Here is a 27,988-nt window from a genome sequence, read left to right on the forward strand (position 1 = left end):
TTGCTGTCACCTCAGCACCTGAATAGTCCACAGACTATCCCTGCTCTTTCTCAGATGTTTGTGTCCCCCTGTTGATACGATACTGTAAGCTACTCAATGGAGTAAAAGGTTTGACATAACACAGTAATTCCAATCTATTGCGACTGCGCATTACATTTTATTTAACATCAAAATGGATATTCCCCCAAGTAACATTCTCAGAGACAAATTCCACACTTAAACAGCAACTGCAGAACATGCACAAAATGTTTTCAAGAAAATACATTTTCATAAATTGCTTTAAATCCATTGGCACGGTTTACATTTGGAAGTAGTTTCACATTCCACAATGAATTCAAAAAGCAGCTCCAAACTTGACAGATTCAGATCATGCACAAAAATGATAAATCTTAAAAAGTAGGAAAACATATTTAAAAAAAGAACAGCATGACATTCATTGGCAGAGTTAGCGTTGCTTTTATACAGTAGGTAAATCCGCCACAAGGTAAAGGGACTTCTGAATTTAAACATTTGAGTTAATGGTAGTTTTCAAACTTCCAGTAGACGGAGTCAGTCCAGTTCCATACAGTAGGACAAGACTGTACAGTAACAGTTATTAAAACAAACAAACAGCCAATCATATAAGCACATAGCTTATGGGCATAGTAAGACCTTTGACCCACATTAGGGGGGAGGGTTAGAAATAAACAATGTGAGGGCAACTTGGACCAGTTTATGGGTCCTGCTACGCACCATAATAAACCATAAACACTCATACATAACCGTACGCCCAGAGACACTCGGTTAGACTATACTATTGCAGAAATAAGAAAATGACGCTTGCAGTGCAGAATTTCACATCTTATAAAAAGATATTCATGCAGCTGAATACTTACAGTTGTTAAGCCTGTTTTCTGCGGAATCGCAGATGCATTTCAATACCATGTTTTTCAGGCTTTCAACAAAATGCCTGCAATTTGATGAGTTTTAGGCATGATATTGTCTCTGGATATAGATACTCCGGGAGCATGCTGTGAACTGAGGCAATGTCATTGAACTACAGCCATTTGAAATGCGCATAGAAGAGGCCTACAACATCAAAGCCCTTCAGAACACTTTTACAGTAAATAACACAAGCAGCTTTTACCAAGACTGTCTTCCCTTTCAAACATTTTTCAAAAGACACACAAAAATATACTTATCTTGTATATACATTGTCTCACAAATCCAGACCAGACTAAGGCAATAACAGTTTCATAGGGCTGATATACACAGTATTTCATGATACAGAAATGGTCTGAATTAAAATGATAATACAGGGTATATTATTGCCATAATCTTTATAATGTGTAGGGAACTTAGTAGAGACAGGGACTCTGATTGGCTGAGCTATGGAATACAACTGAATTCTGGGAAATGTAGTCTATCATTCAGTGGGGGATGGTAAATGAGTAAGAGGAATCTGGTAACTAGAGCAGGTAACCAGATGCCGAAAGGAGAACTGTGACTTCTGCAGGCTGCTCTGGATCTGCAGTTGCTGTGTAACGTCACGTAACGTGACACTTTTATTTGTCACATTCCTCAGACAGATGTGTACTGTACCACAGCAAAGTACAGGAAGGCCCGCACACAGTTTATGCTCCCAATTCAGCGCTTTTTTGGGAGCGTAAACAGTGTGCAGGCCTTCCTGTTCTTCACAAGTATTCTTTATTAGCCCAGCACCTATGTTTTTTTAAGGATGTGCGTATGATCACAAAAACTTTTCTACTGTTCCACAGCAGCCATCACATGCAGCCATCACATGCTCTCCGTTTCCATAAAAATACGATTCTATAACAGTTTAGAGAAAAGCATTTCTATAACCACAAAGTCTGGTGCAAATAGGACCCGATATAAATTATAATATTGTTCCTTAGGTGGTTCAAACATTAAAGCTGCAATATGTAATTTCTGGGCGACCTCAACCAAATTCACATAGAAATGTGAATTATAGATCTGTCATTCTCATCGAAAGCAAGCCTAAAAAGCGGTAGATCTGTTCTATGTGCTGACATTTTGCTTTTGTGTTTTGTATACCAGCTTCAAACAGCTGAATATACTATTCTTGGTTATGGAAAATATATTTCACTCCGGTTTACATGGTACAATGATTCTATACACTAAACTTGCTTGTTTCGTCACATATACTGACATTAGGCAAACTATTAGAATTTGAGCAACCAGGAAATGGCAGAGCGATTTCTGCATAGTGCATCTTTAACCAAGGGAACAGTTTCATTCAGTAAAACAAACTAAAAAGGCACACCACTCACAGCTAAGGGACAGTAGCAGGGCAGCGTATGTGCATTAGACTGGAAAATCCGACCCCAGGCTAGGGTCTGCTTTCAATTATGGACTCTTTTGGCATAGAGGAACTACATCATTGCCTACGTCACAACTTTATCAACTTGAATAAAATACAAAATAGTAGCTAGCAAGATGAAGATCATAGAGGTTCTTTTTAAATGAGTGAATTTCACGTGGCCCGTTTGCATCCTTAACTAAAAGCACTGCAAAGTTTTTGCCTGCAAACCTTGGTTTTGAATCGTGAAATTCTGGCATGTCTGCTGCGTGATTTGTTGGGAAAGCGGCAGATTTTTTCCTCCCTTATCGACATAGGCAGTGATGTAGCTCCTCTATACCAGGGATTGGCAATTGGCGGGCCGTTCCCTTTTGAAGGCCTTTGGATCAATTTACCCCCCCCGCAAAATGTGTAGAATTGCAGCAAACTTGCTTTAAAACTGCAACATTTTCTCTACACCCCATGACAAAATGTGTAGAATTGCACAAAATGAACTCTTTGGTGTCAAGAGGGGGGCTACAAAAATGTTTTGCTCGCAATGTGGTGGGAAAAGGGCTATGCACATGTGGGTATGCAGACCTGTGAGCAACTGCGCCTCATGTGGCCCCCACACCGATCAAAGTGGCCCATCCCTGCTCTATGCCAAAAGAGTCCACCTTTGAAACCAGACCCTAGTCACTGTGTTGCCTGGGGTGGGGTTTTCAAGGCTATACGTGCACGGCTCATGTATGTGATACTGACTGCATAATGATGCCAGGTCAGTGCAGGCATGCTAGGGGGCCCAAGTCACCATCAGTCTCTTAGGTGTGGTCCGAAGAGCTCCATCTGGAAACTTCTCTGGAAACTTCACCAAGCAAAAAGAACAAAACAAACAACATTTACATAGCCTGTGCTGATAAATATATACAAACGGTACAACTAAAATCTGTGTAACCCTTACCCTAATCCTGACACTTACTGAGCCTCTCCAATCCCTTTGCTGGGGATATTCAGTTACCTAGCTGGCTACACAACACTACGCGCTATACACCTCCTGGAGTAGTAGGAATTTGCCACTAGACACTAAACTGATTCTAGATCTGTCCCTAAAGCAAAAGTCTACCCTTTGGCGAGCCTCCTGTCCCTGCTTACTCTTCCTCCTCTTCCTCTTCCTCGTCATCATCCTCGTCGTGGCAGTGGGTGATCTCTTGGGGGGTCTGTGGGAACAGGTTTGGGGGCTGGATCTCACTTATGGAGCGGGTCAGCTGGTGCCTCTTACAGTCTAACTCCAACAGGTCCACGGAGTGGCGGTTACGCGTTGCCAGGGGCGACTCGGTATCGTTGATGTCCACGTGGGCGTGCTCAACCGTCGACTCATGGGGCATCTGGGAGAGAAGGGCACGAGGGAGGAAGTGTTATACAGATCCACACAGAGAACAAAAAGCAACCCATAGTAGTGCTGCTCTCAATGTATTGTCTTCATACAGACAAACAACGTTCCTCCGTTTTGTCCTAACTTTTGTATCTAACGAGGGAATTTACATCCGGATGTCCTGTGAGACAACATTAGCTGAACTCACCAGTACGTGTGCTGCTCTGAACAGGTAGCTGAATGGGTAGTAGAGGAGGTTGATGAAGGAGGCAGCGTACAGGTCAGCATAGCGCATCACCTGTGACGCAAACAGAGTCTGTCTGGAGCCACTGCGGAACAGACTGCCCATCATCCCATAGCACATGTCCATGTCATGGGTCACTTTCTGTGGAGGACAAGGGTAAGAGAAGAAAGAAAGTGAGAAGATTTAGAGGTTGTGTGGACTGTATGCTATGTGTACGTTTGGGTATGTGTTGTATGCATATGTGCGTGGTGCCAGGTTGTGTGTACCTTGATCCTGCGCTGGAGGGAACTGATATCAGGTCTCTCGTTGCTGCTGCTGTCAAGATTTCTGTGGACAGAGAGACAGTTCTATTGGATTGGGCTTTGGTGGAGTCAAGCTATATTCATTTGTACTTGTCTCACCATTCTATAGTAGAATAGGAATGGCGCCGGAATGTATAGCGGCTGATTTACGGGTTCCTGACCAAGTCTTCTATTTTGTGTGTTTTGTTGCGATTCTTGTAACTTTTTTTGGACATAATGTTTCCGCCATTTTTCCGGTCATAGGAAACAAGCTTCTGGACGTCACTAACCTTGATTCATCTGCACAGGACATACTGCTCACCCCCTGACCAGGCCCAGACACCCGGGAAAAGAAAGAGACTGCGATATAGAGGCCGATGTGCGGGCACCCTGATGAAGCTACGGCGGCTAGTAAATAAAATCACTGGAGAAAAACCTGGATGAGCTCCGTTCAAAACGATCCTATCGGCCTCCCGACTGGCGCAGTGGTCTAAGGCACTGCATTGCAGTTGCTAGCTGTGCCGCTAGAGATCCTGGTTTGAGTCCAGGCTCTGTCGCAGCCGGCCGCGACCGGGAGACCCATGGGGCGGTGCACAATTGTCTCAGCGTCATCCGTGTTAGGGGAGGGTTTGGCCGGCAGTGATGTCCTTGTCCCATCGCGCTCTAGCGACTCCTGTGGCGGGAGCACACTAACACGGTCGCCAGGTATACGGTGTTTCCTCCGACATATTGGTGGGGCTGGCTTCCGAGTTAAGTGGGCATTGTGTCAAGAAGCAGTGTGGCTTGGTTGGTTCGTGTTTCGGAGGACGCATGGCTCTCAACCTTCGTCTCTCCCGAATTCGTACGGGAATTGCAGCGATGAGACAAGATTGGATACCACGAAATTGGGGAGAAAAAAGGGGTAAAAGAACAACAACAACATTTTTTTTTTTAACTATCCCATCAACAGGACCTGAAGAACTGTATCTTTGTTATAAGCTCTCTAATATTAAGGAAGGCTTGTGGTTCTGCTCGCCTGAGTTAGAATACTTCATGATAAATTGTAGACCATACTACTTACCAAAATAGTTTATCTATATTTTTCGGAGCTGTCTATTTATCACCACAAACTGATGCTGACACTAAGACCGCACTCAATGAGCTGTATAGGGCCATAAGCAAACAAGAAAATGCTCATCCAGAGGCAGCACTCCTAGTGGAAGGTGATGTTAAAGCAGGAAAACTGAAATCCGTCATACCTAATTTCTACCAGCATGTGCATCTAGAGGCGAAAGAACTTTACTCCACACACAGAGACACATACAAAGTTCTCCCTCGCCCTCCATTTGGCAAATCAGACCATAACTCTATCCTCCTGATACCCGCTTACAAGCAAAAACTCAAAACAGGAGATCAATACAGAAGTGGTCAAATGAAGCGGATGCTAAGCTACAGAACTGTTTCACTAACACAAACTGGAAAATGTTCTAGGACTGATCCGATGGCATTGAGGAGTTTAACACATCAGTCACCGGCTTCATTAATAAGTGCATCGACGACGACATCCCCACAGTGACCGTACGTACATATCCCAACCAGAAGCCATAGGTCACAGGCAACATCAGCACTGAGCTAAAGGCTAGAGCTGCCTCTTTCAAGGCCCCGGACGCTGATAAGAAATCCCGCTACGCCCTCAGACGAACCATCAAACACGCAAAGCATCAATACAGGACTAAGATCAAATCCCTTACACCGGCTCTGACACTCATCGGATGTGGCAGGTCTTGTAAACTATCACGGATTATAAAGGGAAACCAGCCGCAAGCTGCCTATTGAAGCGAGCCTACCAGGCGAGCAAAATGCCTTCTATACTCGCTTCGAGGCAAGCAACACTGAACCAATCATGAAAGCTCAAGCTGTTCCGGACGACTGTGTAATCAGCTCTCTTTAGCCAATGCGAGTAAGACCTTTAACCCGTAAGCATTATTTGGCTATTTGAATTAGAATTTTAAGACCCCTTGAAGTATCAAAAATAAATAAAAAAATGTATTTGGCCTTACTGCTATTAGCCCATACAAACATATTGAATAACAGAGTAAACCCAAAAGTAACCCCCAAAAAATCTAAAGGAAGTTTGTCCTTTTCCTCATTTTGTTACGTTAAACAGTCTCCATCCAGATTCTCATCTTTCCATAGAGAGGTCATATTAGCTTTCCGGACGCTACAGACGATCTGACATACACCGCTCTATTTCTGTCACCTTTTAGTGACTGAAAGTGTTACATAGCCGGTTGCAGTGAATTGAGACGCATCCAATGCAAAAAAAACAAACAAACAGAAATCTCTAGTTTAAACTGACATATTTTTATAGGGATTTTTGTATTATGCTAAGTAGTTTTCCGCAGAGGCGCGCACATCGACCTTTGGGGTTAAACAGGTTAACATTCACAAGGCCGCAGGGCCAGACGGATTACCAGGACGCGTACTCAGAGCATGCGCTGACCTCTCCCTGACGCAGTCTGTAATACCTACATGTTTCAAGCAGACCACCATAGCCTCTGTGCCCAAGAACGTCAAGGTAACCTGTTTAAATGACTATCGCCCCGTAGCACTCACATCTGTAGTCATGAAATGCTGGTCATGGCTCACATCAACACTATGACCGCCCCAATTGATATACAGATGACACAATCTCAATTGCACTCCACAATGCCCTTTCCAACTTGTACAAAAAGAACACCTACATGAGAATGCTGTTAATTGACTACAGCTCAGTGTTCAACACCATAGTGCCCTCCAAGCGCATAACTAAGCTAAGGATTCCTGGGACTGAACACCTCCCTCTGCAACTGGTTCCTGGACTTCCTGATGGGCCGCCCCCCAAGTGGGGAGGGTAGACAACAACACATTAGCCACACTGACCCTCAACACATGGGCCCCTCAGGGGTGTGTTCTTAGTCCCCTCCTGTACTCCCTGTTCACCCACGACTGCGTGGCCGCGCACAACTCCAACACCATCATTAAGTTTGCAGATGACACAACAGTGGTAGGGCTGATCACCGACAATGAGACGGCCTATAGGAAGGAGGTCAGAGTCCTGGCAGTGTGGTGCTATGACAACCTCTCCCTCAACGTCAGCAAGACAAAGGGAGCTGAACGTGAACTACAGGAAAAGGAGAGCTGAGCACGCCCCCATTCAAATTGAGGGGGCTGTAGTGGAGTGTCTCAGTGTCTACATCCATAAGGATCTATCATGGTCTGAACACACCAACACAGTCGTGAAGATGGCACGACAACGCCTCTTCGCCCTCAGGAGGCTGAAAGGATTTGTCATGGGCCCTCAGACCCTAAGAAAGTTCTACAACTGCACCATTGAGAGCATCTTGACTGGCTGCATCACCGCTTGGTATGGCAACTGCTTGGCATCCGACCGCAAGGCACTACAGAAGGTAGTGCGTAAGGCCCAGTACATCACTGGAGCCGAGCTCCCTGCTGTCCAGGACCTCTATACCAGGCGGTGTCAGAGGAAGGCCCTAAAAATTATCAGACTCCAGCCACCCAAGTCATAGTACCAATGCACCAAGTCTGGAACCAACAGGACCCTGAACAGCTTATACCCACAAGCCAACCAAACAGCTACCCAGACTATCTGCAATGACCCTAATTGCACTAACTTTTTTGACTCATCTCATACGCGGCTGTTACTGTTTACTATCTGTCACTTTTATTTGTAGTTATATGTAGATATCTACCTCAATTACCTCATACCACTCACTGCACATCGACTCGGGTAGCCCTTGTATATAGCCAAGTTATCGTTACTCATTGTGTATCTATTATTACGTGTTTTACTTTCCGTTATTTCTCTATTTTCTTTCTCTCTGCATTGTTGGGAAGGGCCTGTAAGTAAGCACTTCACTGTTAGTCCACACCTGTTGTTTACGAAGCATGTGACAAATAAAATTTGATTTGATTTTGACATTTGGTCGATAAAACAATGACTAATTTAGTGTCAACCTTGAGCCTACGTTTTGGCAGGATGTGGTTCAGTTTGCTGTGTAGACGAGGCAGAGACACTCACTTATAGAGCTCTGCCAGGAAGATGTCCAGAGACTGGAGCTCCTCAAACAGAGCTGGAACACAGACACACACAGTTGAAAGAGATGCACAACAGTGCACAAAGACGCACAAATATACCCAAATACTGTTGTCAAGCATCAGTAACTATGACATGGGTGTGTTAAGCTCACAGCTCTTGTCAGTCCACACGTGCAGCTCCTGAGCCAGTTCAGGGATCACCAAGAAGGTCCTCCATCCCTGGCGTTTTTTGGACTTGAGGATGTCCCCAAAGATGTGGTCTCCAATGTATACAATGTCCTTCCCTTTGGCCCCCAGCAGGTCACACACTATGTCAGAGGAACCTGTGAGGAGAGAGAAAACTGAAAACTAAGGCCTTGTTGGAATACTTTTGCATTGGACCGTTTCCTTCCTCTGAGTAATCACTAGAGGTTCAACTACCACACGATAGTGATAGGTGAAAAGGGTTGGTCATGTCATATCAGTGATTAGAATGCATTTCCAAATGATTCGAACAGGGCTGTTGATGTTTGGCTCCTTGTAAATTCCCCTGGCCCCTAAAGGGTGTATCCTTACAGGCTACAAACAGACACGTACACTGTGGGAAATGAGACAGTATGGAAGCTCTACTTACATGTTTGTGTCAACAATAAATTCCTAATTTATGAACGATATTTGTATATACAGTGCATTCGGAAAGTATTCAGACCCCTTGACTTTTCCCACAATTTCAACCGTTACAGCCTTATTCTAAAATGGATTAAATAAAAAAAGTATCCTCAAACTACACACAATAACCCATAATGACAAAGTGAAAACAGGTTTTTAAAAAACAGAAATATCTTATTTACATAAGTATTCAGACCCTTTGCTATGAGACTAGAAATTGAGCTCATTTTCATCCTGTTTCCATTGATCATCCTTGAGATGTTACTACAACTTGATTTGAGTCCACCTGTGGTAAATTCAATTGGGCATGATTTGGAAAGGCACACACCTGTCTATATAAGGTCCCACAGTTGACAGTGCATGTCAGAGCAAAAACCAAGCCATGAGGTCGAAGGAATTGTCCTAGAGCTCCAAGACAGGATTGTGTCGAGAAACAGATCTGGGGAAGAGTACCAAAAAATGTCTGCAGCATTAGATGTTCCCAAGAACACAGTGGCCTCCATCATTCTTAAATGGAAGAAGTTTGGAACCACCAAGACTCTTCCTAGAGCTGCCCGCCCGGCCAAACTGAGCAATCGGGGGAGAAGGGTCTTGGTCAGGTAGGTGACCAAGAACCCAATGGTCACTGACAGAACTCCGGAGTGCCTCTGTGGAGATGGGAGAACCTTCCAGAAGGACAACCATCTCTGCAGCACTTCACCAAAAGGGCCTTTATGGTAGAGTGGCCAGACGGAAGCTACTCCTCAGTAAAAGGTAAATGCAGCCGGCTTGGAGTTTACCCAAAAGGCACCGAAAGAACTCTCAGACCATTAGAAACAAGATTCTCTGGTCTGATGAAACCAAGATTGAACTCTTTGTCCTGAATGCCAAGCGTCATGTCTGGAGAAAACCTGGCAACATCCTTACGGTGAAGCATCATGCTGTGGTGATGTTTTTCAGCGGCATGGACTGGGAGACTAGTCGGGATCGAGGGAAAGATTAACGGAGCAAAGTACAGAGAGATCCTTGATGAAAACCTTCTCCAGAGTGCTCAGGACCCGGGGAGACGGTTCACCTTCCTACTGGACAACAACCCTAAGCACACAGCCAAGACAACACAGGAGCGGCTTCGAGACATCTCTCAATGTCCTTGAGTGGTCCAGCCAGAGCACAGACTTGAAACCGATCGAACATCTCTGGAGAGACCTGAAAATAGCTGTGCAGCGACGCTCCCCATCCAACCTGACAGAGCTTGAGAGGATCTGCAAAGAAGAATGTGAGAAACTCCCCAAATACAGGTGTGTCAAGCTTGTAGCCTCATACCCAAGAAGAATCGAGTCTGTAATCGCTGCCAAAGGTGCTTCAACAAAGTACTGAGTAAACGGTCTCAATATTTATGTAAATGTGTTTTATTTCTAATAAATTTGCAAAAATGTCTGCCATTATGGGGTATTGTGTGTAGAGTGATGAGGGGAAAAAACTATTTCATCAATTTTAAAATAAGGCTGCAACGTAACAAAATGTGGAAAAAGCCAAGGGGTCTGAATACTTTCAGAATGCACTGTATAATAGATATGTCAGGAGTACGCTACCTCCAGAGTACACGATGCCGTGCTGCAGCGGTCCTGTGTATGTGCCAATCTTCAGCCGGCCTGTGGTCTGCAACAGCAAGCACTCTGGTAAGGTCATCGTGGCAATGCCAACATGAACACGCAAAAACGTGCACACACACACAGGCTAGACAGTTTAACGCATTCTTGAGCCCAAACACACACTCACTGTGTCGACCTGCCGTAGCACTGTCCCCTCTCCGAAGAACACGGGCTTGCGGGCATCTACTAAGATCAGGTCAAAGTAGGACTGCCAGGGCCGATGGGGCATTCCCACCTGCAGCACAAACATACACATTGAACCTCTATTCCATTTCAGCAACTTGCCGCCTCCCCTAAACCCCTCTTCTCTTAGAGTTCTTTGGTCTGAAAGGAAGCAACAAGAATCTAAACAAGACAATTCAGTCTCTTACCTTTGGACCATGTGGGAAGTCAAACAGGTATGTCATTATTTTCTGAAATGATAAACAGAGAGACGTTATACGTGTTGTTCATTGATTGTGTATGGGGTTATGTACAGCGCAGTCGGTAGGCCTCACCTCTGTGTATTTGTAGTCACTGTTGGTGGCCAGGAACACCTTGGCCACTTCATTCATCCGACTCAGGAGTAGAGGGAGCTTCCCCTTTAATGAAGAAAAAAATAAATAAAGCAAATGACATTTTAAGTGATACGTTTACAGGTGTTAAAAAAGACAAGGTCACTGAAAATGTGTCATATGCAATTAAATGAATGTGAAGTTCACTTACATCCTTGACCACGTACTTTTCCAGGTTTTCAACCGTTTTTTCTTTCAAAGATCCCTGATGAAAACAGGCGACAAAACATTTAGACAGGGAGTAGAAGGAATAACAGATACTCATTGTATGTTTACATGCACACGAATAACCCGATATGAAAAACAGATTATGGCAGTAGGCCGAGTATGGCAATTGTCATGTACACACCTTACTTTGCTTATCTTAATCGAAGTAAGCATACGCCCATTAAAACACCTGGTTTTCTGAGCAATCTTTCCAATTATTAGCACACGTAAACCGCTTAATCGGAGGTCCGGCAGTGTATTTGATCTGTGCATGTGGCAGCACCAGCAGTGCAAGCCTCCCTTTAAGCGCGAGTGAAGTATACATCTGAGAAATAGTTTTCACATAAACTTTATATGTCCGAACTCAGAATCAAATAAGCTTCCCAAAAATAACATGGTCGCTGCTTTACAACGTTTACTTTGAGTGCCGATCTGCATTTCTCAAAGTCCCATTAGCGTCCATGGAAACAGGATTATTAGGGAAATCGTTCTTGCAAAGCATGTAAACGTTTTAATCAAACTATTATATTACTCTGACTATTCACAATAATCGTATTACTGTGTGCATATAACCATATTCAGTGAAAAATACTTGAATGGATTTAGAAGAGGAAGTGAGGGAGGTTGTTGTACCTTCAAGTGGACCCAGTCCACAGCATCACGGACATCCTGGAACATGCTCTTGTAGGACATGAAGAGGTCTCCATTCTTAAAGCCAGTCTCGCAGCTGGGACCACAATAACTTGAATTAGAAATCCCAAGCTGTCTGATTATCATTCAAAATGATTCCGTTTGAGGGAGAGCAGCATACTCACCTTGTGTATTTGGGACAGTTGGTGAAGAAATCAACCAGACAAGCAAAGAGGTAGGTTTCTGAAGAGGGAGCAAGGTACACACTAACTTATGGAACAACCACCAGTGGAGTACAGTGAGGGAAAAAAGTATTTGATCCCCTGCTGATTTTGTACGTTTGCCCACTGACAAAGAAATGATCAGTCTATAATTTTAATGGTAGGTTTATTTGAACAGTGAGAGATAGAATAACAACAAAAAAATCCAGAAAAACACATGTCAAAAATTTTATAAATTGATTTGCATTTTAATGAGGGAAATAAGTATTTGACCCCCTCTCAATCAGAAAGATTTCTGGCTCCCAGGTGTCTTTTATACAGGTAACGAGCTGAGATTAGGAGCACACTCTTAAAGGCAGTGCTCCTAATCTCAGCTTGTTACCTGTATAAAAGACACCTGTCCACAGAAGCAATCAATCAATTAGATTCCAAACTCTACACCATGGCCAAGACCAAAGAGCTCTCCAAAGATGTCAGGGACAAGATTGTAGACCTACACAAGGCTGGAATGGGCTACAAAACCATCGCCAAGCAGCTTGGTGAGAAGGTGACAACAGTTGGTGCGATTATTCGCAAATGGAAGAAACACAAAAGAATTGTCAATCTCCCTCGGCCTGGGGCTCCATGCAAGATCTCACCTCGTGGAGTTGCAATGATCATGAGAACGGTGAGGAATCAGCCCAGAACTACACAGGAGGATCTTGTCAATGAGCTCAAGGCAGCTGGGACCATAGTCACCAAGAAAACAATTGGTAACACACTACGCTGTGAAGGACTGAAATCCTGCAGCGCCCGCAAGGTCCCCCTGCTCAAGAAAGCACATATACATGCCCGTCTGAAGTTTTCCAATGAACATCTGAATGATTCAGAGGATACTTGGGTGAAAGTGTTGTGGTCAGATGAGACCAAAATGGAGCTCTTTGGCATCAACTCAACTCGCCGTGTTTGGAGGAGGAGGAATGCTGCCTATAACCCCAAGAGCACCATCCCCACTGTCAAACATGGAGGAGGAAACATTATGCTTTGGGGGTGTTTTTCTGCTAAGGGGACATGACAACTACACCGCATCAAAGGGACGATGGACGGGGCCATGTACCGTCAAATCTTGGGTGAGAACCTCCTACCCTCAGCCAGGGCATTGAAAATGGGTCATGGATGGGTATTCCAGCATGACAATGACCCAAATCACACGGCCAAGGCAACAAAGGAGTGGCTCAAGAAGAAGCACATTAAGGTCCTGGAGTGGCCTAGCCAGTCTCCAGACCTTGATCCCATAGAAAATCTGAGGAGGGAACTGAAGGTTCGAGTTGCCAAACGTCAGCCTCGAAACCTTAATGACTTGGAGAAGATCTGCAAAGAGGAGTGGGACAAAATCCCTCCTGAGATGTGTGCAAACCTGGTGGCCAACTACAAGAAACATCTGACCTCTGTGATTGCCAACAAGGGTTTTGCCACCAAGTACTAAGTAATGTATTGCAGAGGGGTCAAATACTTATTTCCCTCATTAAAATGCAAATCATTTTATATAATTTTTGACATGTGTTTTTCTGAATTTCTTTTGTTGTTATTCTGTCGCTCACTGTTCAAATAAACCTACCATTAAAATTATAGACCGATCATTTCTTTGTCAGTGGGCAAACGTACAAAATCAGCAGGGGATCAAATACTTTTTTCCCCTCACTGTATTTGAGCAGTACTCTGGAGCAGTAATGTGGACAGTATCAGAGAGACTGTGAACACAGTTCAGTGAATGTCACTAAGGCAGTAGTATTCAAAGTCGGGGTCAGTGGGGTCGCCCAAATTGTTTTTACGTTTGTATTTCTATTTTTTTATGCAAGAACAAAAAAAATAAGAGCACATAAAAGTTTTTGATTAAGATAATTTGTTTTTTAGTAATTGTATTTATTGGTTTCTTTTCATTTAGAAAATGTTACGAATTTAAGGTTATTTGAAATTGACAGATTTTAAAGGTTGTGCCATTCGATTTGGAGTGGGGTCGCGAGAGATCCTTGCCCCCCAAAAAATGGGGTGAAGACTGCTCTCTCACCAGGGAGGTTGAACAGTGTGTTCAGAATGTAGAAGCGGTCAGTGTCTCCACGCTGGATAAACTTGTTGGGGTACATCTCCCTGATCTCAGGCCTAAAGGAACATAGTGATTAAATGAGAATGATATGACTATACGGTGTTTGTATGTGTAATATGAGGGTATTTGGCATGAGCACATGGTAAATGTTTGGTGCGAGTGTGATATCGTTACGAGCAGCAGAACTCACCCCCTCATGAAGTTGAAGCCGTGGGCACAGACCAGGATGTTGCCGTATGCGTCAACCTTGAGCAGATTCCCGTGCATCGTGTCAAACAACAGGCCTCTGGAACCAGAGGGTGGTAGGAGATGTGTGTGAGATGGGAGGGACAGCCATCGATCTCTAAAAAGGTTTACTAACTGAGATGTATAACTTTTAACCTGGGCCAGACCGAAAGGGAGTATTTTCCTCAAGATCCTAAATAATTTTTTTAAACATATATTTGTGAAATGAAATCCGTTCAAACCAAGTACTGTTAGAAAACAAAGAAATAATTATAATTGATCAAATCAAAGACAACTCTATAACGATATTCATAAGAATTCAGTCTGGCCTTACTAATAACTAACTGATGTGAACGTGTGATGTCAGACGGACAGACCTGGTGGGGAAAGCGGGGTCGTAGACAAAGTTGAGCAGCTCCTGTGGGTAACCGATGTGGACGAGACGTTCCACGGTCAGGTCAAATCCCAGCGACTCGTACTCAGGTGATTTATACACTGCAGTAAGCAGGGAGAGGGATAGAGCTACTGTGGTACAGGGTGATATACTCACTGGGAGAGAGCTACAATGCGGTCTCTCCGTGTTCATAGAGAGGGAGACAGATTTATGTGGCGAGACTGACAAAGCAAGATAGGGCCTACACACTGGAACATAGGGAGGGATTTATACATGTCCTCTGTGGACTGTTGAAAGAAATCTGGTATGGGTATGTTAAGTGAATAATGTGTACATCCAGAACACATGTAAGCACATGCGCGACACACACGACCCACTAACACACTAAGAGTGCTTCGACTGCACTGCAGATAGTGGCTATGGAAGCAGATGACCTGTAGCGGTTGGCATGTCAAAAACCCTTTAGTTCCTGGCGCTATTCCCACAGCCCTATCCCCCCTCCCCCAGGAGTTGTTTCTCCCCACTCACTGTGTGGAAACACAACCCCTTAGCAGCACTTGTTTATGGGACGGTGACGGGGCTCTATAAACAGGCGATGTGAGCCGCTTGGGTTACAGTTATCCTTCAGAGACCCAAAGGAGGGCAGCGGAGTGGGGGGGGGTTACTGGTTGAAAGGGTGACATCTGTGTAAGGTACAAACAATGTCATCCAGGCTACACGTGTCACAAAAAGCAGAGCTGGCCCACAAGAGGTTCTAGGCTATATCGAGACCTCCTACATGCAAGGGAGTAAGCTACTGTATCAACACAAGCATTTTGCTGCACCTGCGATTACATCTGCAAATCTGTGTACGCAACCAATAAACTTTGGTTTGATTTGAGCAGGCGACTGTACACATGGCATTCTAAACATGCACACATTGTCAGTACACATAAACATGGACACACACACACACACACACACACACACACACACACACACACACACACACACACACACACACACACACACACACACACACTGAGTGTACAAAACATTAGGAACACCTGCTCTTTCCATGGCGCAGACTGACCAGGTGAAAGCTATGATCCCTTATTGATGTCACTTGTTAAATCCACTTCAGTCAGTGTAGATGAAGGGGAGGAGAAAGGTTAGATAAGGATTTTTAAGCCTTGAGACAATTGAGACATGGATTGTGTATGTGTGCCATTTAGATGGTGAATGGTCAAGACAAAATATTTAATTGCCTTTGAACAGGGTATGGTAGTAGGTCCCAGTTGCATGTGTATAAAGTGTGTCAAGAACGGTAACGCTGATGGGTTTTTCACGCTCAACAGTTTCCCGTGTGTATCGAGAACGGTCCACCACCCAAAGGACATCCAGCCAACTTGACAACTGTGGGAAGCATTGGAGTCAACATGGGCCAGCATCCCTGTGGAACGCTTTCGACACCTTGTAGAGTCCATGCCCCGGCGAATTGAGGCTGTTCTGACGGTAAAAGGGAGTGCAACTCAATATTAGGAAGGTGTTCCTAATGTTTTGTACACTCAGTGTACACCTACCTGCCAGAGTGTAGTCCATATCAAAACCAAAGCACTTAATCTTCTCCATTGCCAAGCTTCTGTTCACAAAAACTCTGAAAAGGAAGTAGAGTATCTAGTCAGTCTGAGGTTCTGATGATGAACATATCCTAAAAGAGGATACTTTGCATGAAAACAGATGATAGTAAAGGACAGGGTCCTGAGTTCAACAGTACAGAAGTGGAGCACTGCAGTAGCAACTCTAAATGTGTCCATACAAAATATGCATTCACAGTGAGGATTACGCAGATCTTTACAAAGTTGGAGAAAAATTGAGTCCAACTCAAAAGGCCATTTTTCATATACAGTATTGTGAAAAAGTATTTGCCCCTTTTCTGATTTTCTCAATTGTTGCATATTTTTTTACACTCAATGTTATGCAACACCCAATGCCCCTTGTGAAAAACGAATTGCCCCCTTACACTCAATATCTGGTTGTGCCACCTTTAGCTGCAATGACTGCAACCAAACACTTCCTGTAGGTGTTGATCAGTCTCACATCGCTGTGGAGGAATTTTGGCCCACTCTTCCATGCAGAACTGCTTTAACTCAGCGACATTCTTGGGTTTTCGAACATGAACTGCTTGTTTCAGGTCCTGCCACAACACCTCAAATCAGGTTTACATCTGGACTTTGACTAGGCCATTCCAAAACTTCAAATTTGTTGCTTTTCAGCCATTCTGATGTAGACTTCCTTGTGTGTTTTGGATCATTGTCTTACTGAATGACACAGCTGCGCTTCAGCTTCAGCTCACAGACAGATGGCCTGACATTCTCCTGTAGAATTCTCTGATACAGAGCACAATTCATGGTTCCTTCAAGGATGACAAGTCGTCCAGGTCCTGAGGCAGCAAAGCATCCCCAAACCATCGCACTACCACTATCATGCTTGACCGCTGGTATGCGGTTCTTACTGTGGAATGCAGCATTTGGTTTTCGCCAGACATCAAGGTTTTTTCTCTGGATCAAAAAGAGGATTAGGTAGGGGGCGTGGCAATAGATGCAGTCGGCCCGTTGACACAACTGGATTTTAGAGAACCTTTTAGAGGCCACCCATCTTTGCGGTGTAGATTCTACTGCAATTCTACTACACATTTTGCCATGGAGCAGAGAGAAAATGCTGCAATTTTAAAGCTAATTTCCTGCAATTCTATGTATTTTGCAATGGCTAATGCTGTGTTCTTTTGCACAAACATAAAATCAATGCTGCTAAATTCATTGTTTAGGGAATTTTCCATTCAACCCTGACTACCTAGCTTTATTTTTGGTGATTGTTAATTCTCAAATAATATATTATTAAAAAATATACATTGAGTATACCAAACATTAGGAACACCTTCCTAATATTGAGTTGCACCCCTCTTTTGCCCTCAGAACAGCCTCAATTTGTCAGGGCATGGACTCTACAAGGTGTCGAAAGTGTTCCACAGCGATGCCGCCCACATTGACTCCAATGCTTCCCACAGTGGCTGGATGTCCTTTGGGTGGTGGACCATTCTAGATACACGCGGGAAACTGTTGAGCATGAAAAACCCAGCAGCGTTGCAGTTCTTGACACAAACTGGTGCACCTGGCACCTACTACCATACCCCGTTCAAAGGCAGTTCAATCTTTTATCTTGCCCAATCACCCTCTGAATGGCACACATTCACAATCGATGTCTCAATTATCTCAAAGCTTTAAAAAAAAGATATAATCTTTAACCTGTCTCCCCCCCTTCATCTACACTGATTGAAGTGGATTTAACAAGTGACATCAATAAGGGATAATAGCTTTCACCTGGATTCACCTGGTCAGTCTAGGACATGGAAAGAGCAGGTGTTCTTAATGGTTTGTGTACAGGTCCATTATCTTTTATTTATTTATTTTTTACATACTTTCTATCTGGTTTTAGTCGTTCACAAGTTGTTGTTTTTTTAGGCAGCCCGCCCAAGGATTTCAATGGCTGAAAAATCCCTGTCCATAACAGGACCCACGTCGTCCAAAAAGTTATACTTTTGACTCATCTGTCCATATAACATTCTTCCAGAGTCTTTATGACCATCCAGGTGCTTCCAGGGGATTTTTGGCAAACTTGAGTTAACTTTTTGAATGACATGGGTCCCACTATGTCTGGCAAAAACCAAACACTGCATTCCACAGTAAGAACATCCTACCAACGGTCAAGAACGGTAGAGGTAGTGTGATGGTTTGGGGATGCATTTCTCCTGGACGACTTGCCATTATTGACGGAACCTTGAATTGTGCTCTGTATCAGAGAATTCTACAGGAGAATGTCAGGCCATCTGTCTGTGAGCTGAAGCTGAAGCGCAGCTGGTTCATGCAGCAAGACAATGTTCCAAAACACACAAGTCAGTCTATGTCAGAATGGCTGAAAAGCAAAACATGTAAAAGTTTTGGAATGGCCTAGTCATCCAGACCTAAACCAGATTGAGATGTTGCAGCAGCACCTGAAACGAGCAGTTCATGCTCGAAAACCCACAAATGCTCAAGGTGTACCAGTTATTGGGTGTAAGGGGGCAAATTATTTTTCCCACAGGGCATTGGGTGTTGCATAATGTTTATTAAATAAGTATCATATTTTTGTGTTATTTGTACACTCAGGTTCCCTTTATCTAATAATAGGTTTTGGTTGAAGAACTGATAACATTCGGTATCAGAAATATGCAAAAATAGAGAAAATCAGAAAGGGGACAAACTTTTTCACGGCACTGTAGTAAGATTTTTTACTTTTTACTTTTTTTTGCATTGTTTACATGTAGGCTTATACATGAACAATAATTGGTGTTTGCTTGAAAATAATTTGGCTAAGTTTGAAGGAAATTAGCAGAAATCCACAAAGAAAGGAAGAACCACTGTACAAAAGGTCCCATAGTCTTGCATCTCTGCTGTGTCAGTGTCAGCAGTAACCTACTTCCTGAAAAGACTTGAGCTGTGTTCGAATACCCATGCTAAAATACTGTATACTACATACTATTAGTTCATTTAGGTATACTGTAAACAAATGGTATCTTTTCAGTTTAGCGTACTAGTGATTCCCCGGACTAATGGAAATTGATGCTGTTGCTATGCAACCTCTTGCTAGCTTGTTAGCATAACAAATGACTAGCTAGACATTTGAACGATTTCGGGTGTGTTCGTAAATTCAGTCTGGAGTGCCAGAGTGTGCTCCAGAGCATTGTCAGATTGTCCGTTCGTAAATTCAGAGCGTTTTGCTCTAGGAGCGTGTCACTGGATGCTCTGGCCGAGGAGTAGGGTTGATCCGAGCGTTCTGACCTCACAACGGCAGTCAAGCACCCAAGCTAACTGGTTAACATTAGCTATCTTGCTAGCTGAACTCAACAAAAAATAAACGTCCCTTTTTCAGAAACCTGTCTTTCAAAGATAATTTGTAAAAATCCAAATAACTTCACAGATCTTCATTGTAAAGGGTTTAAACACTGTTTCCCATGCTTGTTCAATGAACCATAAACAATTAATGAACATGCACCTGTGGAACGGTCATTAAGACACTAACAGCTTACAGGCGGTAGGCAATTAAGGTCACAGTTAAGAAAACTTAGGACACTAAAGAGGCCTTTCTACTGACTCTGAAAAACACCAAAAGAAAGATGCCCAGGGTCCCTGCTCATCTGCGTGAACGTGCCTTAGGCATGCTGCAAGGAGGCATGCAGATGTGGCCAGGGCAATAAATTGCAATGTCCGTACTGTGAGACGCCTAAGACAGCGCTACAGGGAGACAGGACGGACAGCTGATCCTCCTCGCAGTGGCAGACCACGTGTAACAACACCTGCACAGCATCGGTACATCCGAACATCACACCTGCGGGACAGGTACAGGATGGCAACAACAACTGCCCGCGTTACACCAGGAACGCACAATCCCTCCATCAGTGCTCAGACTGTCCGTAATAGGCTGAGGGCTTGTAGGCCTGTTGTAAGGCAGGTCCTCACCAGACATCACCGGCAACAACGTCGCCTATGGGGACAAACCCACTGTCGCTGGACCAGACAGGACTGGCAAAAAGTGCTCTTCACTGATGAGTCGCGGTTTTGTCTCACCAGGGATGATGGTCGGATTTGCGTTTATCGTTGAAGGAATGAGCGTTACACCGAGGCCTGTATTCTGGAGCGGGAGCGATTTGGAGGTGGAGGGTCCGTCATGGTCTGGAGCGGTGTGTCACAGCATCATTGGACTGAGCTTGTTGTCATTGCAGGCAATCTCAACGCTGTGCGTTACAGGGAAGACATCCTCCTCCCTCATGTGGTACCCTTCCTGCAGGCTCATCCTGACATGTCCCTCCAGCATGACAATGCCACCAGCCATACTGCTTGTTCTGTGCGTGATTTCCTGCAAGACAGGAATGTCAGTGTTCTGCCATGGCCAGCGAAGAGCCCGGATCTCAATCCCATTGAGCACGTCTGGAACCTGTTGGATCTGAGGGTGAGGGCTAGGGCCATTCCCCCCAGAAATGTCCGGGAACTTGCAGGTGGAAGAGTGGGGTAACATCTCACAGCAAGAACGAGAAAATCTGGCGCAGTCCCCACCGTCCCCGTCCCCCTTTGTTCAGGGACACATTATTACATTTATGTTCGTCACGTCTGTGGATCTTGTTCAGTTTATGTCTCAGTTGTTGAATCTTGTTATGTTCATACAAATATTTACACATGTTAAGTTTGCTGAAAATAAACGCAGTTGACAGTGAGAGGACGTTTCTTTTTTTGCTGAGTTTATTTCCAGACACAAATAGTTAACGTTAGCCAGTTAGCTATCTTGCTAGCCATTTCCAGACACAAATTAGAGAACACCTCACTCGCCCTAGCAGAGATGGTTACGCTGTTTGGATGTTATCCAGAGTGTTGGTGATGGCAACAATTTAATGACACTCTTTTTGCTGACATTTACTGACACTGGCCATATATTCAACGGCTGTTGAGCGTTCGTAACTGCGCTCTGGCACACTCAAGACGAGTGCTCTGAAATCGGAGTAGATAGCCAGAATTAACAATGTCCATTGAGAAAACAAACCGACTATACCACTTAGCTAAGAATGATTTTAATAATCAAGTCAATAAATGTTGGGTAGTTAGTTCGATTATAGTTAACATACTGCCTGTCAAATTTGATATATTAGCAGCCAACTAACGTTAGGACGGTAACTAGCTAACATACCGTTAACTACTGCTGTCATGCTATGTGATTCGTAAAGGATAGCGTAACTAACAAATTGTCAGCCAACATAACATGTAACGTAATTTATTTGAAAAGTAATTACTTTATTACATTGCTCAACATTTGTCATAATTAATTAAAGCAATGAATTTGTATCCGCTCTCGGACATCGGCAGCATATTTTCCGCCATTTTCTTAAAATCTGAAAACGTTGTGAATCCACGCCCATTTTCTGAAGAATTGTATTATGGGCCCTAAAAGCACGGAAATAGTGCCCACTGCTTGTATACTTCGTATTTTGGGGAATTCAGTGTGACATCCGGGGACTTTTGGCATACTATATCCGGGCAATGACCAATAAGCATACTACATACTCAATTTACGACACAAATAGTACAGTTAGTATGAGTATTCAAACACAACTTTGGTTTGTTGGGAGACTAGCCTAATGTCTAGATTGAAAGAAACAACCAAGTATCACTCAAAAATAAATCAATGGCATGCAAATCCATTTCTACATTTGTTACGTAGTCTGCTACACACATCTGAACTTCAAACTTCAAAAGCCTTCCTCAGATTTCCCCTGAAACCTGGCATCATTGTATTGAATTATAGGTCCACAAATGTGCTTACACACTGCTACGTTGAGTCAATTCCGTTATAACATAAGCAATCCACGATACAATGAAGGGCTCAGGTAATCCTCTTTTCCAGTGAAAGTGAATTAGGCAAGTGCTTTGTCTGCTGCTGGTGCCCATGGGCATACTGAAAGGCCTTGGCAACCACTCCAGAGTCTGTGCAGTCAACTCTTGCCTGACATCTATTCCAAAAAAAGCAACAGAGGAAGAAGGAATCATTTCACAGCACTACAGCTAATTTTGATTCAAAAGAGAACAGAAGGTAGCACACCAACCGAAGGACACAGCGGCTCCAATATCTCGGCCTCCACATCACTTAGAATGGAGCAATGTGTTGGACATGCATTTTAAGTGCTGGGCTAGTGTGAATATTGCAACAAAGCAACACATTGAAGTTCACTGGCCTTTTTGATGCCATTTAAGAGGCACTCTTAGCTCGTCTTGTATTTATTCGGACACTAGGTATTTTCACTATGAGAAGCCTACATCGTACGGACCAACAGGAAACACCTGTAGTGAAGTTTACATTTCAGACACAATGAAAATGTGAAAACCATTTTAAAACAACAGACGCTTGAAAATGCACCAAGGAAAATTATGCAGATGATCAGTTGAATATATCTAATAGGAAGCAAAGTAGGCAATAACATTCTAGATACTCCCTCGCTCCAACAAAGCCATACTATTCCTGGGCAATTCCATTGTAACAGAATTTCACTCACTCAGATTTTTCATTTTTAAATGTATATCGAACAAAAACCATTGCTTTCAAAGTTTAACAAACCATAGAACTCTATGCACAAGGACTACTTTTAACAAGTTCTTGAGAACATTTTACAAAAACACATTTAGAGGAAGAACTGTGCAGATACAAAGTTTGGTAACAGAATACAACTGAGGGAGATTTTACCGTAATTCTGTTACCAAACTTTTCATCTTTAAATGTTTTATTTACTGTGTAAATCGTTTAAAGTAGTCATTGTGCATAGAGTTTAATGGTTTTTAAACTTCGAAAATCAATGGTTTTTGTTTGGCATACGTTTTAAAGTGAAAAATCGTAGTCTCAGCGCAATTCCTTTTTATTGTGGAATTGCCCTCCTCCAACACTATTCTGGCCTGAAGTTTCTATTCAGATGTTATGGGATAAGACTTCAGACTGATGGCGATGGGGAGGTGGCGTTAGGAGCGGGTGAGGGGTGATGCAGTAAGAGAGGGGGAATGAAGGGCAGACTGAGGGGGAAGAGGAGAGATCACACCAAGAACTCATGACCACCTACTACCACCCACCCTCAGGGACCTACCCAGCACACAGAGGGCTAGTGTCAGTATGAACATGGGATACATGGAGTTTGAATGGAGAATAAATACACATCATGTACAAAAGGGTCATTCAGTCAGTATTGAGGTTCAACAAAAGTTTGGCGTACCTCATTGCAGGATGGTATTGGGCCAGTTCCCTTGGAAAGCTTTGTAATAGAGAATACATGTGCGATAGCATTACCACTGAATGTGAATGTGTCGTAGCCTGCGCTCCAGTGATGCACACCACATAGATCAGGTGGTTCTTACACTGCTTTTAGACTTGTTGCATTGACAGTGCCCCTGTCATGTTATGTGGAAAGGGTATGTAGATTTTCAACCACAGAATGAGGAAGGAAGACACTACACCATGACAACACCACCAGACTTTTTACCCGGAAATGGTTGCCGGCCACACGATAGACACCCAAAAGACCTTTCTTACATGTTTATTACACTACATAGTTATACATCAATTTATTAAACTTTAAATGTTGTACGGAATCGGGAGTACGTGTGTTTCACACACCTTCAATAACATTTGAAAACTAAAAAGATAAATTAGCTTACATTGCACATAAGCAATAATATATCCACGTAGCCTGGTCCCAGATCTGTTCGTGCTATCACGCCTACCCCTTGTCACTCATTGTCATGTTTGGCGTGACAATGATTGAGAAGGAGTTGGCAAGAGAGCAGAAACAGACTAGCACTCAGGCTAATCGCCATGACCTTAACCTGACGGGATCTTGCTCTGATGAAATGGAAAGACTTTCCCACAAAGCATACATTTCTGTGACACGTTATGCATCCTTATTCTGTACCTGTGGTAGGCCTCACGCCGATACTTCTTCATGGCCAAGCCGTCCATGTTGGCTGGGAGGTCTGCAAAGTTCTGTAAGCGGTCGCTCCATGACGTCATCTTGAACCGTTTGAATTATTTCTGTGAATCAAAGTGAATAGGCTTTAAGGACCGGTATGTTGTCACTGGAACTACGGCAGCAGTAAAATGGGGTTGCCCTTTTGTCTAGGTTGAAGGGACCTCAATTAAGCTCCTCCCATGCTCAGATGAGAAGTATTCCAAGAGTTTGAGGCTGAACTGAATCATTTAAAAAATGATACTTATTATTGACTGTGACTGAGGATTTGTTTTTTTTAAACATGATCTTCAGGGAAATCATGGCCTTCCGAAAATCACGAGGCAGGCTTGTTTGTACTCTGAGCCTTGGAGTAGACTAGTTTCTAACAATAATAAGGCTCTACTACAGTGGAATCGCAGTTAATCCCTCTGTGCAAGTCTAAACACAGACATCCTCAAATAAGGGCAGCTGAACATAACAATGCAAGAACATGCAGCAAGCTCCTTCAACAAGGTTCATCAACAAAGTGTACAAACGTACGAGAACAGCTATGGAACTAACTACTGGTGTACGACAGTAGCCTAGTTGGAAAGATAATGGAATCTGGGTCATCCAATGTTAAAATCAAATGATCGGCTGATAAAACGAGAAGCATAGCATGCAGCTACACCTGGTGCGCACTGAAAGTGAATCTCCAAGCGCATGCGTCTCAGATGGTATGTGCACAGCTGCACTAATGCCTTGGACCAGAGCTTTAATCTGTCACTAGCTCTGGACCAGGGCCTGGTTTCCCGATAGCAATGGAATTTAGGCTTATGAGTTTTAACCATGCATCTTTCCTACCATGGCCGAAGATATAACATGTTTCCCAAAACACCACGCAGAGAGAACGTTTGCTAATGCTTCGAATACACTGACTGTGTCATTGCACACAATAGTAGGCAGCATCATCTGCATATGTATCCGGGTGGCAGGTAGCCTAGTAGTTGCTAGATCTGAAAGGTTGCTAGATCGAATCCCCGAGCCAACAAGGTAAAAATCTGTTGTTCTGCCCCTGAACAAGGCAGTTAACCCACTGTTCCCCAGTAGGCCGTCATTGTAAATAAGAATGTGTTCTTAACTGACTTGCCTAGTTAAATAGAAAAAAAATGTGGTGCATGCCACAAAACTTCAACATTCACCTTCTGCTACCATTTCTGTCAAACCGTCAACACATAAGTTCGATAAATCCAACATATGCACCACACTGCAACTGCCTCTGCAACGCAAACACAGTGTTTCATTGGAAATTAATGTAATTCTGGTGTACCAAAAAATGCAATGACACTATCGGTGTGATCGATGTGTAAGTGTGCCTTTAAGGCATGTGTAACAATGGTTTTGGGAAACAGCTCGGAGATGTAACGATGCTCATACAAAGGTTCTAATGATGAATGTACGTAAAAGCGGAGCCCAGGACCGAACACACCGACAGCGTTATTGCATTTTGGTACAACAGAATTACATTTATTTCCAATGAAACGCTGGGTTTGCCTTGCAGCATAGCGTTGCAGAAGGCGGGTTGCAGTGCGTTGGTATGCGTAGACGGCTTGACAGAAATGGTAGCAGAAGGTGAACGTTGAACTTTTGATGCATACATATCCAGATGATGCTGTGTACTATTTACTATTTTGCACAAAATAGGCTAAATAGTACGCAGCGTTTCATTGGAAATTAATGTAATCCTGGTGTACCAAAATGCAATATACTGGCGGTGTGTTCGAAGCGTTAGCGCGCAACATAGGCTACCACTTTAGCCACAATCGTGGTGGTCGAAGTTGGCAGAGTTCGCTAAATTATTATTTTTGGATACAATTTTAATGACATACTTGTAAATGTTCTGTAATAAATTACTACAACAACTTTAGCTGTCATCTTGCTTAATTGGCTACACTAGCTAGCTAGGTACCTACTTCCCTCTCTGTAACGTTAACAGAACTGCGGGAAAGTAGTAACGTTACTCGGCAGGCGAGGGTGAAGGACACTGTCCCACACCGACTTGCCATGCATGCTCTCCCACTGAGTAGACTGCATCCCTGTCACATCCAGGTGGTTACCAATATTATTTACCAAAGTTATTTCTCATGAAGGCTGATATCCTACTTGGAATAAAAAAACTTGGGAGGGAAACATTTGGCCATGTTAACTACCGCCGGTAACAACGTGATACAGCTGCCGAGCGGGAAGCATCTCAATACAACACCCGTGCACTGGTCCTTCGCACCAGCTAGATGTCATGCTTCCCGAAGACTAACCTGTACCAACTGGCGACAAATATTACAGGTTATTTCTCGCTCGCCCTTTAAAATAAACAAAACTAACTCGAGCCCGGTATTTAATATATGTTTGTGTGTGAAGCCTTAGACAACTTTCCACATTGGGCGGACAATTTGTTTTTCTAATTCAAAATCGAATTTCACCACCTGTGTTGGTGGCGTGGAGCTCACGCAGCATCCACTCAGGCACCATTCGACATCCGGCCCTCAGCTTGCATGTCTCACAGCGTCTGAGGTATGATCTCCAATCAGACACTACTCGATAAAACAAGCAATTGACTATAGGCCTAAATCTGCAACAGCTAGCTAGCTAAGTTGCCAGCTAATGGATAGAGGAACACAGGGAGGAGCTTTCTAGGGCTAGCTAGCTACCCATGTAGCTAGCCTGTTCTGAGTCCGACTCAGTCCCAGATCTTTTTGTTCGATCATGACAACTCCTTGTCACATGAGAACAGTCACTCTTTCTAGAGCTAGCTAACAGGCAACAATAGCAAGTCAGCTAAAGTTTGCTAGGTAGAGATATTTTGACAGCTAGCGGAACATTACTTTATTTGCTTCGTCCAGCAACGAACCATTGTTCAATAATAGCTCGTTGCGGGACGAAGCAAGACTTTCTATCCCCCCATCAACTACGACAGCTGCTAGCTAAGCTAAAACCAAGCAAATCAGCTTAGTGCAGCCGGCTCTTTTAGTCCACACTCGAGAGAATAATCAATTCATATTTGCATGTCGTGTATGCTTCGTTTATATACCACGTTGTTAGGCTGCTATTTATGCTAGAATCACAGGATGAGACAAGCTACTCACCAGTCTTGTTGCAATATTGAGTGGGTAGCTAATGATTCACAGAGCATGCGCGAAGCCTGGTGCGGAATATGTAGATAGAAATGCAATACATAGAATGAACAGTCCATATACAGATGTTATAATAATAGGCCTACTGGAACATTCTTATTTGTAGGCGTCATTGAAGGTCTATCTGACCTCTCCCCATTCAGATCAGAGTTTACAGATCGACTTGATGCCAATGACAGGATCTCACGGTTGCATAAGATATGAGCAATCCGTGCAAAAAATAGGGAAAGTGGGCAGACTGCGTAAAAGCACTGCTATTAGCCTGCAACACAACTATTTCCCTTCCAAGGTAAACATATCACATTTTGAATCCCATTGAAAAGGTAAAATATAAGGCTACGTCTCCATCTGTCGGTGTCATGAGGTGCATGCATGGTGATATACCGGGGAATTCATATTTGT

At 43.6% G+C, this 27,988-nt stretch overlaps 1 protein-coding gene across 4 annotated transcripts; it reads right to left on the minus strand.

Annotated features, from left to right (window-relative positions):
• Positions 1-135: 135 nt before the first annotated feature.
• nt5c2a (5'-nucleotidase, cytosolic IIa) lies at positions 136-27,812 on the minus strand. 4 transcript variants are annotated; one of them, XM_014153998.2, is made up of 20 exons: positions 27,539-27,812; positions 24,381-24,499; positions 23,685-23,723; positions 16,429-16,502; positions 14,850-14,967; positions 14,438-14,533; positions 14,212-14,303; positions 12,129-12,186; positions 11,947-12,040; positions 11,258-11,311; positions 11,050-11,133; positions 10,924-10,965; positions 10,680-10,787; positions 10,493-10,559; positions 8,426-8,596; positions 8,257-8,308; positions 4,182-4,242; positions 3,880-4,056; positions 3,452-3,684; positions 136-3,164 (listed from the first exon to the last, which is right to left on the minus strand). In XM_014153998.2, exons 2-20 carry the CDS (start codon positions 24,476-24,478, stop codon positions 3,113-3,115), a joined length of 1,770 nt encoding a protein of 589 aa, XP_014009473.1. In that variant the 5' UTR covers positions 24,479-24,499; positions 27,539-27,812; the 3' UTR covers positions 136-3,112. The 4 variants fall into 4 exon arrangements, with proteins under 4 accessions (XP_014009473.1, XP_014009475.1, XP_045556726.1 ...); XM_014154000.2 differs by lacking the exon at positions 23,685-23,723; XM_045700770.1 differs by lacking the exons at positions 23,685-23,723; positions 27,539-27,812 and adding an exon at positions 22,253-22,439.
• Positions 27,813-27,988: the final 176 nt, after the last annotated feature.

This window comes from Salmo salar, chromosome ssa18 (genome assembly GCF_905237065.1).
Source record: "Salmo salar chromosome ssa18, Ssal_v3.1, whole genome shotgun sequence".
Classification (NCBI taxonomy): Eukaryota; Metazoa; Chordata; class Actinopteri; order Salmoniformes; family Salmonidae; genus Salmo; species Salmo salar.